The sequence below is a fragment of the Papaver somniferum genome, chromosome 6 (assembly GCF_003573695.1).
Source record: "Papaver somniferum cultivar HN1 chromosome 6, ASM357369v1, whole genome shotgun sequence".
In the NCBI taxonomy this organism is placed as follows: domain Eukaryota; kingdom Viridiplantae; phylum Streptophyta; class Magnoliopsida; order Ranunculales; family Papaveraceae; genus Papaver; species Papaver somniferum.
In genome coordinates, this window is record NC_039363.1 from 143,342,745 (window position 1) to 143,359,937 (window position 17,193).

Genomic DNA, 17,193 nt, shown 5'->3' on the forward strand with positions numbered 1-17,193 from the left:
ATCAAAAGGTATTCGTCTCTGCGTCGTATCCATGTCCAGCGGTCTTCATTAACTTCAACAACGTGATATGTTGTCTGTAATTCACGCATTCGCTACAAAAAAAAATTGATATCAAAGGTGCGTCACAGTATATAATACGTACAATTATTAATAATCATCATGTGTGCAACTACATTCACATGAACAATCGACAGGTGTACAACTATGTACACATTAACAACCAACATGTGTATAGTCATGTACACATTAAGAATCAAGTTGTGTACAACTATGTGCACAATAAAAATTCAAAGGAAAAATGTGCATAGACTGGTAACACAAGCATAAGCTTACAGAGTCATTTTTCTATACGTGCACTAGTTTGTAAACCTAGGCATTTATGCAGCATAAGCTTATTAAGTCAATCTTTTTACATGTGCACCAATTTGTACACCAACCTACGTATGCGAAAATAAGCTTACGGAGTCATTTTTTCACATGTGCACCAGATTGCACACTCTGAGAAGATACTATCTTATAAAAGTTAAATGAACCATTTTATCACTGCTAAGTTTTTTCATTATCTCCTAGTTATTGTTTGCATGCAAGTAGAAGTTTTAATATGTTTCGGGTTTACAATCCACATCTCCTCATTTCTATACAAATATGAGTCTCAAATAGACAATTTTAATGCAGAGAAAAAGGAATTACTTACCAGAATGGTTGTTAATGGGAACCCGTGTGATAACTACACATTAGAACTTCTAAAATGAAAACCATAGTAAAAAGCAAGTAGCAACAGATGATGTAGTAATATGCTGCCAGAAATTACAAATCCTACCGAAATCACGAACAAATGTTGGAATAGAAAAAACACAGCAAACAGATCTACATCTTCACCAAATCTGCAAAATCGACAACCAACTAATTTTTAAGCAAAATGAGGGACTTTAGACCAGAGAGCATAGAGTACTCCCTCTGTCCCAAATTAGATGATCTAGTTGTAGTTTGCACAATTCTTAAGGCAAGTAGGAGAGAGGACATTTTTTAAAGTTATATCCTTAAGGATAATTACTAGTAAAATTTAGAAATGATTTATCTCTTAAACTATACGATGAATATTCGTAAATTTTGCACCACTGGAAAATATTTTAAAACGCCTACGTAACGAATATAAACATGGATACTAAATTATACATATTTTTTATATTAATAATAATCTATTAAAAGTTAATTTTAGAAATATCATATTATTTGATGATATAGGTCATCTAATTTGGGACAAAAATTAAAACTAACTAGGTCATCTAATTTGGGACGGAGGGAGCATTTCAAACTGAAACAAATGTTGGTATGTAATACTCCTGTATGGACAGAAATGCATAATTGTAAATATGGAAACAATTATCTAATGATGACAACTAAAGAGGCCTAGATCCTCAACTAAAAGGGAGGATATAAGGTGGAGGAACAGTGGAGCAACTTACTCTTCAAAAAAAATCTTTATCAATTCGGCTTGCAACTCAATTTATTAAAGGTATAGTGTCGTTCCAGCGGCTGACGTAGGTGGAAAATATAAAGTATACACAAAGTAAATGCAACATCTAAATCTGTACAGTGAAATAACAGGTATGGTTTACGGATATTAATTGAAGGTTGGCATATATTCAATAACTTACCATCAAGCAACACGGTGTGGTGGGTGAGCTGGTGAGGTTTAACCATACAAAGGATAAAACAGAATCAATGGATCATGTGGTCTCCAAACAACAACAAAAAACTGACCTTCTCACCATGCCTACTCCAAGTTGCTACCTAGAACAACAAAATTGGTAATAATAAAATTTAAAAACCATTAAAAAGATTTTTGTTCTATACATACTAAACATCAGTTCTCGTTGAAAAGGAAGATGCCAGTTTGGGACCAATAATCCGTCAAAGACTGCACCATCTTTCATAATCAAAGATTAAATGAAAGCCTAAACTTTTTAGATTAGAATAAAATGACATTTAAAAACAAAACCAAAAACAATAAATTCATAAACAACCTGATCAGCATGCTTATAAATCGCAATGTCATTCCCATAAGCGGCCCATAAAAACAAGAAATGGAATTCATTTGTCGTAACTCTGACAAAGCCAAACTATATCCCAACATTTTTCAAATATTGTACACTACCGAATACACTAAGAATCTAGCTATCAAAATAGTGTAGCTCGTCTCACCTACCTTGCCTTTAAAAGAACAATTAAGTTCAAATAAAATCACATCCATGTGCAAGTAGTCAACCGAACAAATAATACTCCAAAGTATTGTAAGTGCAGAAAACATATATTAATGTAAGAAAGATGATAACATCACCAAACCCAATATACGAAAGGATATGAAATCCACATCAAACAAAAGAAAGGAAAATGACACCGTGTCGGATGACCATAGCCTACTCACACTAACTACAATATAAATGAGACAAAGTGGTGGTTACGAATATCATCCCATTCATTGTTTTCCAAGCTCTTCTCCCATTAAAATTGTAAATTTAGTATCTAAATTAATCCCATTATGGATGATAAGGACCATACATACTAAACATGCAGTGATCATCACATAATACAGATTCAACAGAAAAGCCATGACATCTCTTAATTTAGCCAGGTATTGCACAACAGAAAAGATGACTAAAATCTTACTTTTCTTTTGGACTTATTATTGAATGCTTGATAGGTATCCAAAGAATTATTAAAAATATTTCGTCCATAATTGTGTCATATAGTCTGTAACTATGAAAAACAGGCAGAACAAGAAACAACACTACTGTTAATATAATAGAGTTTCTACTAACTGGGTTACAACCATAATTCTGCATTTAAGATGATATTATTTATAGTAATTGCTAAATTGAGCACTAACGTAAAGTCACGTAACAATGCAAGAGCACTGATCTTCCTTGGTAATTACGTCCCTTCAAAAACAAAATCCCTACAGGTTGAGTAATAAAAAAAAACAAAAAAAAAATGCAGCAACTGCCATTTTCCCACAAGTAAAATAACATGTAAAGACTTCAAATTGGTTAGGACTTACCAACAAGTACAAATTCAGCTTAGCACACTGCAGACGAAGATCAATAAGAACAAATTAAGACTTATGAAGTCAAAATTATAACCAAAATTACATACAGAGAGGGAGATAGATAGGACTTATAACTTACACCTTAAATCTTCCAAGCTTTACCAACACTAACAGCAACAAAAGCTTCAGTACCTTGTCTTTGAACTGAAATGTGCACCAACTGATAACAAAAGCATAAGTTTCTTGAATGGATTCTTATGACAACGAATTTTACGAAAATTGAAAATTATTTTTCCGTGGATTATCTCGTGCAACCAACTGTAATTGAATGAGAAGAATTTCCAGAACTCTTTGATATCACTCAAAAAATAGATTAAATGAAAATTAACTCTCACATATAGAAGTTCTATATCATCTCCTCCATATCTGATCTATACATAAATTTTATCATTGATCTAGTACCAACTTAAAGTAATTAGGTTTTTGAAACCGTTAAAAAAAATTTGAGACCGATATCAAAATCGATAAATCAAATAGTGGCGATCAGATCAAATAATAAGAACAGATTCAACTTATCTTTCAAACCTCCTTCAACGATGAAATCTACATAAACATCTCATCAATTTTTTTCTCTCAATTTTGAGTTAATCTTCAAAAAGATGAATTTGATGATGAGAATATAGATTTTTCAAGCTAAATTGAGTGTTTATTTGATTACCATATTTAGCTTTGGAGATTGAACTTTCATTGACACGAGTCACACCACGAGATTAGATTTCTCGATTTTTGAAGGTAAACTGAGTGCATGAAGCCTAAGCTAATATGGAATCTAACGTTAATTTCTACACAAAATAATAAAAAAATAAAGAAAAATTGAGTGCACCAGCCGGGAATCGAACCCGGGTCTGTACCGTGGCAGGGTACTATTCTACCACTAGACCACTGGTGCTGATGAGCCTTAGGGATAACTTTACTTTTATGGACAATAACAAATGCTCATTTTTCTAAAACCCTATAGAGTCCAGACCAAACCCTTTTTCTCACGCTCTTTTCTTCTTCTCCATCTCTCTGCGCAGCAGTCGAAGAGATTATAATACTCACAGATCATTGAATCTCGACCACTTTCTCACTCACAGATAAGATTTTCCAATCATGGCTTCGAAGCAAAAGAAATCAAAACAATACAGTATTGAAAAAGTGAAAAAACTAGGGCAAGAACTTTTAACCTCAAGAGCTCACATTAACAACATACCTATACTTCTTACATTCATATCTCCATCTTCATCTCCTGAATATGTTTTTGAATCTATTATCTCTTTACAATCTTTCTTTATTCCCGTTCTATCTGATCTTCCTCCTTCTTCATCATCTAAATCTACATTGAATACAAAAAAATCATCAGTTGTAGACGCTGACTTAGAATACAAAAACATGCTTCGATTGTGGTTTGATGAGTTTGCTAATTCTCTTATTGCTGTTGCTGTTTCTGAAGATTCTACTGATGACCTAAAAGTAAGTAGTTGTTTTTATTGGTTCTTTTTGTTTTGGTTCTTGTTTTCTCGGTTCTTACTTTCGTTGTTTTTGGTTCTTAGGATGTTGCATTGGATGCTATAATGGATTTTGTGAAGCTGGGGAAAGGTGGGAGATTTGATTCTTCTATATACAACAGGTTTCTCAAGTCTGTGGTAAGTTCCACATACTACTTTGGTTTTTGTTTATAATCTTCCATATCATTTTGTTGCTTTGAATTTTGGGATGTCATTGAGTAGGTTTGATTGAACTATTTGTGTTTGTTAATTTTCATTTATTATTTGTGAACACTAATTGCAGGTTCATTCAACTGCCCCCACTGATTTCTTACTCAACAGGCCGCCCAACTCAGAAGATTTTTTCAAGTATATGGATGTCTGGTATGATACATTTACCTACCATGTTTGTGCGTCTGGTGCTTAGTATGATGAATGATTGTGAATATATAATTGACGACTGATGCATTTTTTCAGCACTAAAACACTTGAATTACCTCTTGTTTTCCTCTTCTTCTTTTGATTACTAAAGCGAAATTCACTAACCATTTTGCTTCTTGATATTGCGGAAATTATATGAAAACATAACACAGTTGTTATTAGATCCACTTATTAGTTTTTCTTTTAATGTTGCAGTTATTTTACGTATATTAGTTTGAAAAAGCTGTCCAAGGATTTGGGGAATGATGCTTTAGGTACATGCACTGTTGACCTTATTTTGTCAAGTTTCTAGCCTTTTTTATCTTCTCCTCTTTCATAAATTATATACAGAATCCACAAGCTGATATGCGCCTCATTTTGTCTCTCTTTTCTTGCATTCTGATTTGGTTAACTTTCTGCTTTTTGTACCATGGATCATAGATGATGGAAGTGAGGTTTTATCTAAATCGAGGTTAGTTTCATCTGGATTAATCTATGATTTCTCTGTCTCTTACAAACACTTTATTCATCTCTTTTTATATTTTTGTACTTTGCGCTATAAACTTTTGTTTTATAAATAAGTGGCTTAACTATGTTATTCTGGTTTGCAGCGATGCCGAGTTTGCCTCCCGCAATATTTATTCTATATTATTACACATTCCTCTAGAGATGTTGGAGGAGAAATCTGACTATAAGACATGGAGCGAGTTAGGTGAGTGAAATTTTGTTGGTTATAAAAAATAAAACAATTATTCTCTCAAAGTAATTCAGTGTAACACTGCAAAAAGGATTTTTCTTGTAGATTATTGGGAATTTTAATTTGCCATATAATCTTGAATGAAGTAAGTGCTCTAACTCCTGAGGTTGTCTGTCGATGTGTTATACTAGGATTTCTATCCCAGGAGGATGAGGAAAATCCTGTGAAATCGATGAAACAAAAGAATAGTGTAAGTACATTTCTTGTTTCAACTTTTCCAACTTTTTTTTTACCAGTTTGTGATGCTAGAGTTACAACTTAAAGTTACCTTCTATTGTTCATATCAGTGTTTTTTACTTTTTAAGATGACATATGTTATGTAATTAGCATAAGGTAGATACTTGGCGGATGAGGACAATCCTTGCTTCCAATTGTTAAGAGTTTGAGTATTTCATCAAATTCTTGAAATGAAATTAATAGCAATCAGGATTTTTCTTGTTCTGTACTTACCATCCTATTGGTATGCACTTCAATCGGGCTCCCAAATTTTCGGGCTTGTGCAGGTCTTGTCATCATCTCGTATTGTTAAAAAGATGAAGTTAAAGTTCACCAATGCGTGGTTATCATTTCTTAGATTAAAACTCCCGCTCGATCTGTACAAGGAGGTAACCTTTGCCACTTTCTTAATCCGTAGTCTGTCTGTACTCCTAGTTTAACGTCTTGTTGTATAACTTTTGAAATGATACTCATATTTTGACTGCTGGCTCCCCTGTTCTATTACAACCCTCAGGTTCTCATTGCTCTCCATGATAAAGTGGTTCCATTTCTTTCAAATCCCGTAATGTTATGGTAAATCTGTGACCTTAGTTTATACAGACTTTTGATTTGTGATTCTGAGTGAAACCTAATTCATTGTTTGGCAATATGCAGTGACTTCTTAACAAGATCGTATGCCATAGGTGGTGTTGTCAGTGTAATGGCTCTTAGCAGCCTCCACATTCTTATGACAAAACATGGGTTAGAGTATCCTGACTTCTATCCAAAGCTCTATACGTTGTTGGTTCCTTCAGTCTTCATGGCAAAACATCGGGCAAAATTTTTTGAGGTAATTTTTGACTTCTACCCAAACTTAGATACACAGAAAATATTTGACTTATGCGCGGTATAATGGGGAGCTTAGTAGATTACTTTTGCATATGTATGACTTTATAGATTATTCTTTTGACACTAACTCATACCTTTGGCAATGCAGCTTCTGGACTCTTGCTTAAAGTCTAATATGGTCTCAGCATATTTGGCATCTGCATTTACTAAGAAGTTGAGTAGACTGGCGCTCGTTGTACCTCCCTCTGGAGCGTTGATCATTATTGCTCTAATTCACAATCTCTTGCGGAGACATCCATCAATCAACTGTTTGGTCCACCAGGTAAACCAGCAGTTCTCTTTTTCCGTTTACATCTGTTAAATGAAATGTGCGCTATCTGCCTCAGAATTGGGCGTTAAATGTCTGTCTAAAAAATCACTACAATAAGTGAGGGTTGGATTACTCACCTTAAAGGAACTGAAATACCTTCCTGACTCCCGATATATGTTGTCGTGGGAAGCTAGTGTTAGCTTGGTGCTCAAATTGTCTATTGCAAAACATTTTTTCACACTCATCATGGATGCCAATCTTAAATATCTTGAAATTAACTTCATATTCACAAGAACCTCTCTCTGCACAAATTTCTTTCATTGTCCTGCTAAACCTTTCCAACAAGCTTCTTGGCTCTATATGTTACATTTATCACGTAGTTGTGTGCTTAGCTTGAAATTCACGATTGTGTTGTCTTGCTCTCTATTGAGTCTCCGATTTACTTTTCCTTGTTGAAATTCTGCGGTCGAGAATTTTACAGTTATACACATTCTGTGATGGAGAAATTTTGGATATTAAAGTTGTTCTGTTTTTTTTATGTTGCGTAGCAAGCTGATGATGAATTTGATGGAGATGTCGCAATAGATGAAAATGAATCTGGCGAGAAGAGTCTTAAGTCTGGAAGCGATCAGGATACATCCAGTAAAAAATCAGGCGTTGATCTCTTCAACATTGAAGAGAGTGATCCTGCCAAATCTAATGCCTTGAGTAATTTTCTATTTATACTTTTAAAAATGACACTTGAAAAGAGTTTTTTATGTGGTAGAAAATCTGCAAAATAACCGTCTCCCAAAGCTTACACTAACGCAAGTACTTTATAACAGGAAGTTCTCTGTGGGAGATTGACACCCTTCGCCACCATTACTGCCCTCCTGTTTCCAGGTAACCACTTCCTTAACCATAACCCATTTGTATGTCTTATCGGTCATTATGGTAATTATATTCTCACACGTCCTTTTATGTCTCAGATTCGTTTTGGACCTTGAAAATGACTTAACAGTTAGATCCAAAACCCAAGAAATGGGTGTGAGTGATTTCAGCTCTGGTTCATATGCCACAATATTTAGAGCAGAGGTAAGATCATGTGATAATCTCCATAGAGTTTGTATTTTCTTCAATGCTATTATTGGCGTGTTGACAGCTTGTTACCACGATTACGTTTCCAGTACTTAAGCAGTTAATCCCCATATCATTGTAATGTTAACTGAGGCTAATGTTAACTGAGGCTGTTGATACAATCTTGAATATCTTACTACAAACAATCTCTTTTGTGATCTTGTCTGAAACTGTGAAATTTGTGCAGACTGCCAGGAGGATTAAACAGGTCCCACTTGCATTCTACAACACCGTTCCAACTTCTCTTTTCCCAGAGGGTGAATTTGCTGGTTGGACTTTTAAATTTGATGAAGACGAATATAACAAAAGGAAACTGGAATGTCTGAACGCCGAGAATGGTTTAGTTTCCACCACTGAGGACGATAACAACATTAAGTCTATAAAGAAACAAAGAGTCGCTTCCTCCTGAAATCCATATTATTTCAACTGTAGAAATAGTATCTATGTACTCAAATTTTGTACAACAACTGTTTATCATTGATTTTCTGGAGACCCTCTCCGAGGAAGACTGATTAGCGGGTGTAGTTTATAACATATGTTTAAGTTAATTTTTCAATACTGCAAACCCATTATGTATTTGGTTAATGCTACTCCCTGGCTCTTAGTATGTAATGCATATTTTGGTCTGCCTTTGTTCCTGATTAAGTCAATCTTTTTCTTCTATATCTGTCCATTGTCCATATGAGCTCTTTTCTTGGTCTAATCAGCACCAAACCACGTCATACACTCCATCATGGATCAATGAAACCCAATGAGTGTTTACCACGTAGCTAAACGGAGAAGCTTTATTGTAAGTTATTGAAATGGACGGTTTAGATTATACCCTTTGACGAATCTCCCAAATATAACAAGGTTTATGGGGACACTCCAGCAAACCTCAAAACTGTGCCGCTCAAGTATAATAAATCGACGGAGGCATCGGTGTTCAGAAGTCAGGAGAAACCAAAAATGGAGAAGAGAAAGAGCAAAGTAATAGCGTGTTTGGCTGTGTGGATTATAACTGTCTTTTCCGTTTTTGTTGCAATCTCTTGTGTTGATGATAAATGTGGAGCTTGTAATGCTGTTGCAGTAAGTATGAATGATCTCACCTCGTTTCTACTTAGATCTCTTGATCTAACGTTGGAAAGTTTAGTAAAGGATACCTTCAAACTCTGGATCTAATATCTTTATTTTCTGGTTATTCCAGGAAGAGCTGGAACTTGGACTCTCCAATGTAAGATGATTTCAATTTCTATTTCCTTGCCTGTAATTTCACTTTGTTTTTTATATTGAAATTTTAAAAAATTGGAAATTGCCTGGGATTTGTTAGAAATTGGAAATTTTAGGTTGTGCTTGGTATCCAGTAAACAATTGAAGATATTAATGTTAAATGTTGGCTGTAATTAGCAATGAGACTTGAACATAAGAAATTAAAAACTGAGAAAATTTAAATCATTTTGGAAAACTTGAAGTTTCTACCGCCCTTAGTTTTTTTTTTTTATTGAAGCATCCTTAGTTCTTAACGTCTGCATTATAAATGAACTACACAAACTAGATTCAGTTGTTACATTGATTTTGAATGATTATGCAAGTTTTTTTACCGTCACCGGGCACTCAGCCTTGCGGTCACAAAATGAATTTCTATAATAGAAGTTAATGACCTATCATGGAAAACTGATTAACAAGCCTTAAAGACATTCAAGGGATAAAATTTTAAACATGTGGGGTAATAGGGCTAGTGGGTCTCACGATCAATCGAGATTAATAGATCATGTCCTTTAGGTGTGGGGCTCACTTGTCCTACTATCTCGCATGTTTAGGATCTCATCCTTTGAATGTGTCTTGGTCTGTTTACTCAGAGTCAGATCATGTTATTGGTCTTCTATGGATGTATGTACTGGGCTATCTGAAAATCTTCGACCATTTCCTGGACGTAGTAATCCTTACAGCCTTATTGCCTCCTTCGGCTTTACAAACTGGTAGCATTTGGTACACTGATCTGCAAGTTATACACACAGTGCTGTACACAGACTTGTAAGAATAACTTCACAGAAAATCAAGACACAATCTTCCACTGTTTGAGCAATGCTGTGTTGACTTATCGGCGAGATCGAGAGACATTCAAGGGGTGTAATCCTGAATATGCAGTGTAATAGGATCAGTGGGCCTCAAACTCTATGGTTAGGATTTATTAGGCTATGTGGGAACAATTTTTTGGACCGGGAAGTTGAGACTGATCCTGTCTGTATGGGGTGGAGCTTACTAACTTTATTATCTAGCCGGTTTAGTATCTCATCTTTTGAAAGCCTCTTTGTATCGGGGACGCTTAAAGCTGACCATTAGCACCGTTGACATTCAAGAGATGTGATTCTAAACATGCAGGGTAATAGGGTCAGTGAGTTTCACAACCTACAACTTCAGATCTATAAAGCTGCGAGGTCCAAATGTTTTAGACCGAAACCTTAGATCCTGTCCGTAAGGCGTGAGGCCTACGAGCTCCATGCTATACACTTTAGTATCTCGTCCCTTGAATGCGTCTTGGTCTTTCGTGTTGGTTTCCGTAAATTTGACTATATATCAGCGTTGATATACACTTTGGTGTGCTAAGTTTGTTTCTGTTTTTTACTATTTTCTTTGATGCCTTCACTTGCTTCCATTCTTTTAAAACTTCTTTGAATACCTTCTGTCTGTTATCTTGTATATTTTTTTTTAGGAAAAACCAAGAAATCATTTGGATATGAGACACCGCTTGGATTCTACAGGTCAACGCAGGGGAAAGGTAATTGATTACAGGTATAAAATATTCTCATTTTGCTGGTAAAATGGTATAAAATTAAACGTCCAGTTCAGTTTTTAAAATTGACTAACAAACTCTTCGTGAGGCTCAAAAGTCAATCACTAGTTTAAGACTGTTGATTACGGTTCCCCCTGGTGTTTTCCTGTAGACTTCCTCAACAATTATCAAGGATCACCTTGCCCTTCCCTGACCTCAGTGGATTGGTTTCTATCTATGTTTTTCCAACCCCTATAAACTACCATTCTAGTAATACATGTCTTTTATGTACCATTAACATGTTTAGTTTGTAATTTCATTATTTGTAATTCCAATGACAATAAAGAGGTTCAGTGTTCTTGTTTGTTTCATTAGATATTCTGATGCTGATATTATCTCTTGCTTTACGAGTGTTGTTGACTAAACTATAAGCATTTATTTTAAACAGAGTGAGCGAATTGAGAGTTGTTGAACTCTTAGATGGACTTTGTGAAAAGATGCAAGAGTACACTCTTGAGAAGGTAATTACTTTTTTGTATCACCAGAATGGATTTTGGCAATTGGATTTGGTTTTACTGTCCATGATATTTCCTTGCTGAACAAGTGGCATAGTTGTTTGGACTATAGAAGGATTAGTTATTCTCCCAAGCAGCTGATGCCTCAAAGTTCTGTTTATGCAGATAGGTTCCACTAGAGAATGGATCAAAGTAGTAGACTGGAACATCCTTTCGATCGGTATGAAGGCTTGAAATCTCCAATTTTACCAGTGACTGATTGTACTCCATGCATTCTCCCCTCCACTCTTGTTGGGCTTCAGTGTGATTGCTTTCTGAGTAATTTTATTTCTGTGTGATGATAGATAAACAAGAAGCACGAGTACATTCAAAACACATCTCTTCTTATTGTGGAAGGTGAGAACTTAACTTAAGCTCCGCATATATGATTCTAATCATTTGGTTACTGATATATGTAGTTTATATTTCCCAGATTACTTGAAGAAACAGAAGACGGGGTGAGTAGTCAAGTTATGATTTTATGTTTTCTTTGCACGGTGAAGTTTTTTTTTTTTTTAAATACGAAAGATGAATTTGCTTAAAATCAACCTCCTGAATATTATTAAGTATCTAGCTGAAATTATTCCGTTATTTATTCCTATTTAATTTAGCTGAACATAGCTAAGGCAGCACAATGAAATCAACTTAAATTGACCAAATATTCCTCCTGTATTCCTCCTGAACATACTAATGACCTCCATGTCTTGTGCAGCTAACTGAGTTGATAAAGAAAGGATCTATTAAATCAGGAGATGTAAGCAAGGTTCTCTGTCAAGATCTTAGCAAACACTGCGACAAGACAAGGTAATTTGGAACCAAGAACCTGGAATTAGTGTTCAGATCTGAATGCTTCCACATGGTTACTTTTTTGTGCGACAGTCCAAAATAGTTAATTGATTGTTAAATCATCACTGCAAAATACAGGGCTTCTCCACAATTAGATGCTGAAGATGATGACTCGGACAAAGAATTATGATAGGGATTCAAACTCATATCATGGGCGGTGAATATTTGGAGGCGAGATAGGGAACTTGGATCAGTTCTACCAGTTTGTCACTGTCTGAAGTTTGGGTGTTGACAATTTCCAAGTTTAGTTGCATTTTCCCAACTCTATTTATCAGTTGGTGAACTTGATTTTGGAGGAGCATTTGGTATAGACCTTTAGATACAGTTAATAAGTTTTCTTTTTTGTTTAGTACTTGTCTTCAGCCATATTTTTGGTTTGCTGGTTGACTTAGATTTGAATATGAATTGGAGCAAGAATTTTAGCATTTTTATTCATACAAAATGTCATAAATGAAAGACGTGTACACAATTTTTTATTAACCCAATCATTGCTGAATGTCAGCCATTCCCAAAGATAACAATCACTCTTTGATAAATCCCACCACAACAGACCAAAAACAATGCTGCTGCTGACTCCAATATCTTATATACAGGCTCTTCCCATGGTCTTTATTGATCCCCTTGTCCATTGTCACGCATTACTGCCTAGCGCATCTTGGAGAAAATTCAATCCTTCTGCAGATATGCTCCTCCGAACTCTAAATCTGGGGATCTCTAACCTAGGAGGAGGGTTGGGAGAAAAACATACCACAATAACTGTTAAATTATCCCATGCCTTCCAATTAAGAGCTTCTTTGACTAGCGCTATTGCACATTTCTCTGGGTCATTGTGAAGCATTAGCTCTCTCCTTACAATTGTTACAGCACACTGGTTGCCTACAACATCCCACAACCCATCACATCCCATTATCAAGAATTCATCTTCTTCTGTTAGTATTGTTTCCTGCAACTCCGGCTCTGCACTTAAAGGACATGCAATTCCTTTCGGACCCTTCATGTGCCAATCTCCAAGGGCTCTTGCAACTGATAGTTGTCCATTAAGATAGCCATCACACACAAAACCACCGAGGTTCACGATTCTTAATAGTTCCGAGTTACAATCAGGTTTGTGGTCTTTTGATAGTACTACTGCTTTACCCCGTCTACCCAACACAGCTCGGCAATCCCCAGCATTGGCAATTAACAGCTTCCTGCATCAGGTAAAGGATGTTCTTAAGGTAAGATTTTGATGAATAAATCAATTCAACAACGAAATTGGGCAACATTTTCCTATCCTCACCTTCCAGATATTAGAGCAGTCAAAGCAGTAGTGCCAGAAGAGCTGTCGAGAGAATGATCATCAGAGAATGCATGATCGACATTAACAAAAGCACTCCTAATAGCGTTCTCCACACAGTTCGGGAAGTGAACATCCTCAACTATAAACTTTAAAATGTTTTCTCGAACAAAAGTTGCGGCATCCAATCCACCATGACCATCAAATACCTGAATCAATATATGTATATAAGGAATCATTTCATCATCCTAAAATTATAAGAGAGCGAGATGCTTTCAGATTCTAGTTGGTGGGTGCAAGAATACAGAACTCTAAAAAACAGTTAGATAATGTGTTGGTGAAGTGTAGATGTTAAGAAGTAAGTACCCACCCCATAGAAAGCTCTTGGAGAAGGAAAGTCCAATGCTGTGTCATGTTCAAGAAGATTGTCTATACAAATATGTTCATCTTCCATCTGTCGTTTTACTGGTCCTTGCACAGAACAACTTCCTGATCTAACTACAGGTATAAAAGAAGAAGAATCATCTCCATCTGCACAAGACCTCACTCCACTTCTCTGGGTATCCAATTCCTGGTCAAAACAGGTAGGAACAAGTAAATTTCCAATCAAAATTCTCTCTTTTACCAGTTCACAAATACAATAAGCAAAACTCATTATAACAAAGTGAAACTGAAGATGTAAGTTTAACTCACCAATTCAGAAGCAACCAACACAGCAGAGCTCATACAATGCCGTAAACCAGAGAGATGTCTCGGCGGTTTACTAATCTTAATCTGTTTTAATGCTTCTCCTAAAACGTCTGAACTTTCGTCTTCGATTGTAGATGATCCTCCATGTTCTTTAATAAACCCACTGCCACTTTCTAGTATAGGAAATGGTGGTGAAAACTCAGTCCCAGCTAACATATTCTCCCAAACACAAAAATTCACTTCCTTCTTTTTTTTTTTTTTTTGATTTATGCTACACAAAAATAATAAGATCTCCCACTAATAACTTAACGATCACCCTTTGATAATTCAATTCAGTTACCCAAATACTTGAACACCTGATCTGCCTGAAAAAACCACTGTAAAACCTTCGACTTAGTATAATCATCCAAATTCAACCAAACAAAATATAAACCCACAAATTCATCTCAATCATCAAATCCATCAGAAAATCAATGAAATTTCACAAAATTTCAACACTTTCAAGTTCAGGGGAAACCAAAAGATCAAAACCCATGTAACCCAAAATCAATTAATATATGGTTACTACTTCCTATGAAATTGATTCATAAAAACACCCAGAAGATCATAATAACTAGTATGTGTAACAAAAAAAGAAAAAAACACAAACAGAATTGAACAGAGATACTGTGCAAAGATTGTTTGATTGATAGATACTTGCCTTTTTATCTGGTACCGAAATTTGAAAGCAACCTTGTAAAAAGAGATAGATAGAAGAACCAATAATGAGAAAGAAACAAAGATCAATACTTTGAAGAAAACAAATTTATAATCAACAAAACAATTTTTTTAATTAGACTCCTTTTTATATACGTCACGGGCCGAAACTGGTTTTACCGGTTTATCCGGTCTCCTTTCGGAAAAGCTGTCTTTTTTATGATGCTGGTGACGATTTAGCAGTTGATACAGGTGTCTGTTCTCTATGGGCTGATTATTTAATTTCGGATAAAATTCTCAGTCATTCGTCAAATCTGTAGCTCTGTCTTGTTCCTGACCGTTGGATTTTGGATTATAATCATCATGGGGTTTGTTATCTTGGTCATAAATTCTTTTCCCCTCTAAGAAACTTTGTATGATTGTTGCGGTTGGTAACGACAAATATATGCACTTGATTGGGATTTGTGGTTAATGTGGTAGCTTGTTAGTGGCTCGTATTCAGCTGCATTTACTGTCGTGAGTTAAATGTATTTTTAGTTGGTAATGATTCATGCGTCCTCGCCTTGTAATTACTTGAACGAGATTTATTGGGTTGTAGTGTAAATTGTGAAGAACCGGTCGTTTCATCCGTAGATGGAATTAGTGATTATCAAACAAACCGACTAAACAAAGTAATAGTATAAACAAACCGACTAAGAAATCAGAAGTCGTTGCCTGAGATGCCCAAGTAAACGAAAGAAACGTCAACATACTGCATCAACATATATCTACACACACACAATGTATGTATTCGCATAGGACGACCTTTATAGAGTGACTTTGTTTTATAAAAAAAAGGAAAAAGTTGATTTCTTTATAATTTAGGTTGCGTATATATCAAGTAGGGGAAATGTGCCCGATAATCTTTATTCTATGCTCTCTAAGAGCGTCCACAATGGACGACTAAACCCAAAAATAGTGTCCAGTGGATAGGCGCAGTGGGACGGACCATCGATCAAAATTTGATCAAAGACTAAAATCCAGACCAAATTTGGTCGGGGACCAAGACCAAATCCAAATATAGTCGGGCGTTTATATAATGTCCGCCTACCCAACGGGCGTAGGTATAATGTCCGTTAGTAGCCGCGCGTTCGTAAAGTTAACGCCTGATGCAGGGCGTTGGTATACCTTACGCCTGGATGGAGCGTTGGTATAATGTCCGCCTGGATGGGGCGTACATAAAGTTAACGCCCCTTAGTTGGGCGTTGATATTCTTTGATCCTCTACCAGGCATTGATATACGTTGGACCAAAATGATCTAATTTGAGATACATCACATGGGGCGGGCTGTATACCTCCGCCCCGTTTTTTTTTTCTTTTTTTTTTAATTTATTTTTGTTTGAATTCCCCCGAGCGTAATCTTTATTAACGCCTGATTTCAGGCGTAATCTTTACAAACTCCCCATTTCAGGCGTTATCTTTACCAACGCCTGATTCCAGGCGTAAACTTTACCAACGCTCGATGTCCAGGCGAACTTTATATCAACGCGCGACCAAATTTACTCTTCTCCCTCTACGCCACACGACGGACTAAACCCAAATTTGATCTTTTTTTTAGTCTTTGGTTTTGGTCGCACCACTGCAGTTGCTCTAAGGACAATTCCTTTGGAATCCTTTGAATGTCTTATTTTGATAGGCCGGGTGATGGGCAAATCAGGTTTTGGCAGTGAGAAAGAGTTTACTTTTGCAATCTGAGTCAATCGTTGGGGATTGATACGATCCTACCACAACGGTCGAATTTTAACAGCAAAAAAACGGCTACATTTTTAATACTTATAAATGCCAACCTCATTGGGGATTGATATGATCCTATCACAATGGTCGAATTCCAGCAGCCAAAAAACGGCTACACTTCTAATACTTATAAATACCAACCAACTTTTCAACTCACACCAAAATTCATTATTTTCTTGAATTTAATCTGCCAATTTTTCTTCTAATTTTTATTAAAGCTCTCGAAATTTCTCAATAGAAATGTCTCAAGAAATTAGGCGCAAAAGAAATAGAAAACCACCTCTGAATAAATTCAGTCAACATATGTCGTCAACACAAGCAGACTCTGATAAAGAGAACAATTCCCCTCTACTTTTCGGTCGAGAATTAGCCGAATCTTAAGGT

At 35.8% G+C, this 17,193-nt stretch overlaps 3 protein-coding genes and 1 non-coding gene across 4 annotated transcripts; 2 read left to right on the plus strand and 2 right to left on the minus strand.

Moving 5' to 3' along the window:
• Window positions 1-3,927: 3,927 nt before the first annotated feature.
• On the minus strand, window positions 3,928-3,998 carry TRNAG-GCC. The gene has a single exon. It is a non-coding gene; the product is annotated as a tRNA-Gly (tRNA).
• Window positions 3,999-4,071: 73 nt separating this feature from the next.
• On the plus strand, window positions 4,072-8,867 carry LOC113289625 (nucleolar complex protein 4 homolog). The gene is made up of 15 exons (XM_026538947.1): window positions 4,072-4,561; window positions 4,642-4,734; window positions 4,880-4,959; window positions 5,212-5,270; window positions 5,437-5,467; window positions 5,607-5,707; window positions 5,884-5,942; window positions 6,256-6,357; window positions 6,483-6,541; window positions 6,623-6,797; window positions 6,945-7,118; window positions 7,655-7,814; window positions 7,931-7,988; window positions 8,075-8,180; window positions 8,410-8,867. The coding sequence occupies exons 1-15, from the start codon at window positions 4,202-4,204 to the stop codon at window positions 8,629-8,631; spliced, it is 1,839 nt and encodes a 612-aa protein (XP_026394732.1). The 5' UTR covers window positions 4,072-4,201; the 3' UTR covers window positions 8,632-8,867.
• A 223-nt stretch (window positions 8,868-9,090) lies between these two features.
• Window positions 9,091-12,807, plus strand: LOC113289628 (protein seele-like). Its single transcript, XM_026538950.1, has 9 exons — window positions 9,091-9,290; window positions 9,409-9,435; window positions 10,915-10,994; window positions 11,423-11,495; window positions 11,655-11,709; window positions 11,834-11,885; window positions 11,962-11,986; window positions 12,241-12,332; window positions 12,453-12,807. The coding sequence occupies exons 1-9, from the start codon at window positions 9,171-9,173 to the stop codon at window positions 12,502-12,504; spliced, it is 576 nt and encodes a 191-aa protein (XP_026394735.1). The 5' UTR covers window positions 9,091-9,170; the 3' UTR covers window positions 12,505-12,807.
• On the minus strand, window positions 12,780-14,988 carry LOC113289626 (probable protein phosphatase 2C 27). The gene is made up of 4 exons (XM_026538948.1): window positions 14,344-14,988; window positions 14,021-14,221; window positions 13,654-13,859; window positions 12,780-13,564 (listed from the first exon to the last, which is right to left on the minus strand). The coding sequence occupies exons 1-4, from the start codon at window positions 14,554-14,556 to the stop codon at window positions 13,006-13,008; spliced, it is 1,179 nt and encodes a 392-aa protein (XP_026394733.1). The 5' UTR covers window positions 14,557-14,988; the 3' UTR covers window positions 12,780-13,005.
• Window positions 14,989-17,193: the final 2,205 nt, after the last annotated feature.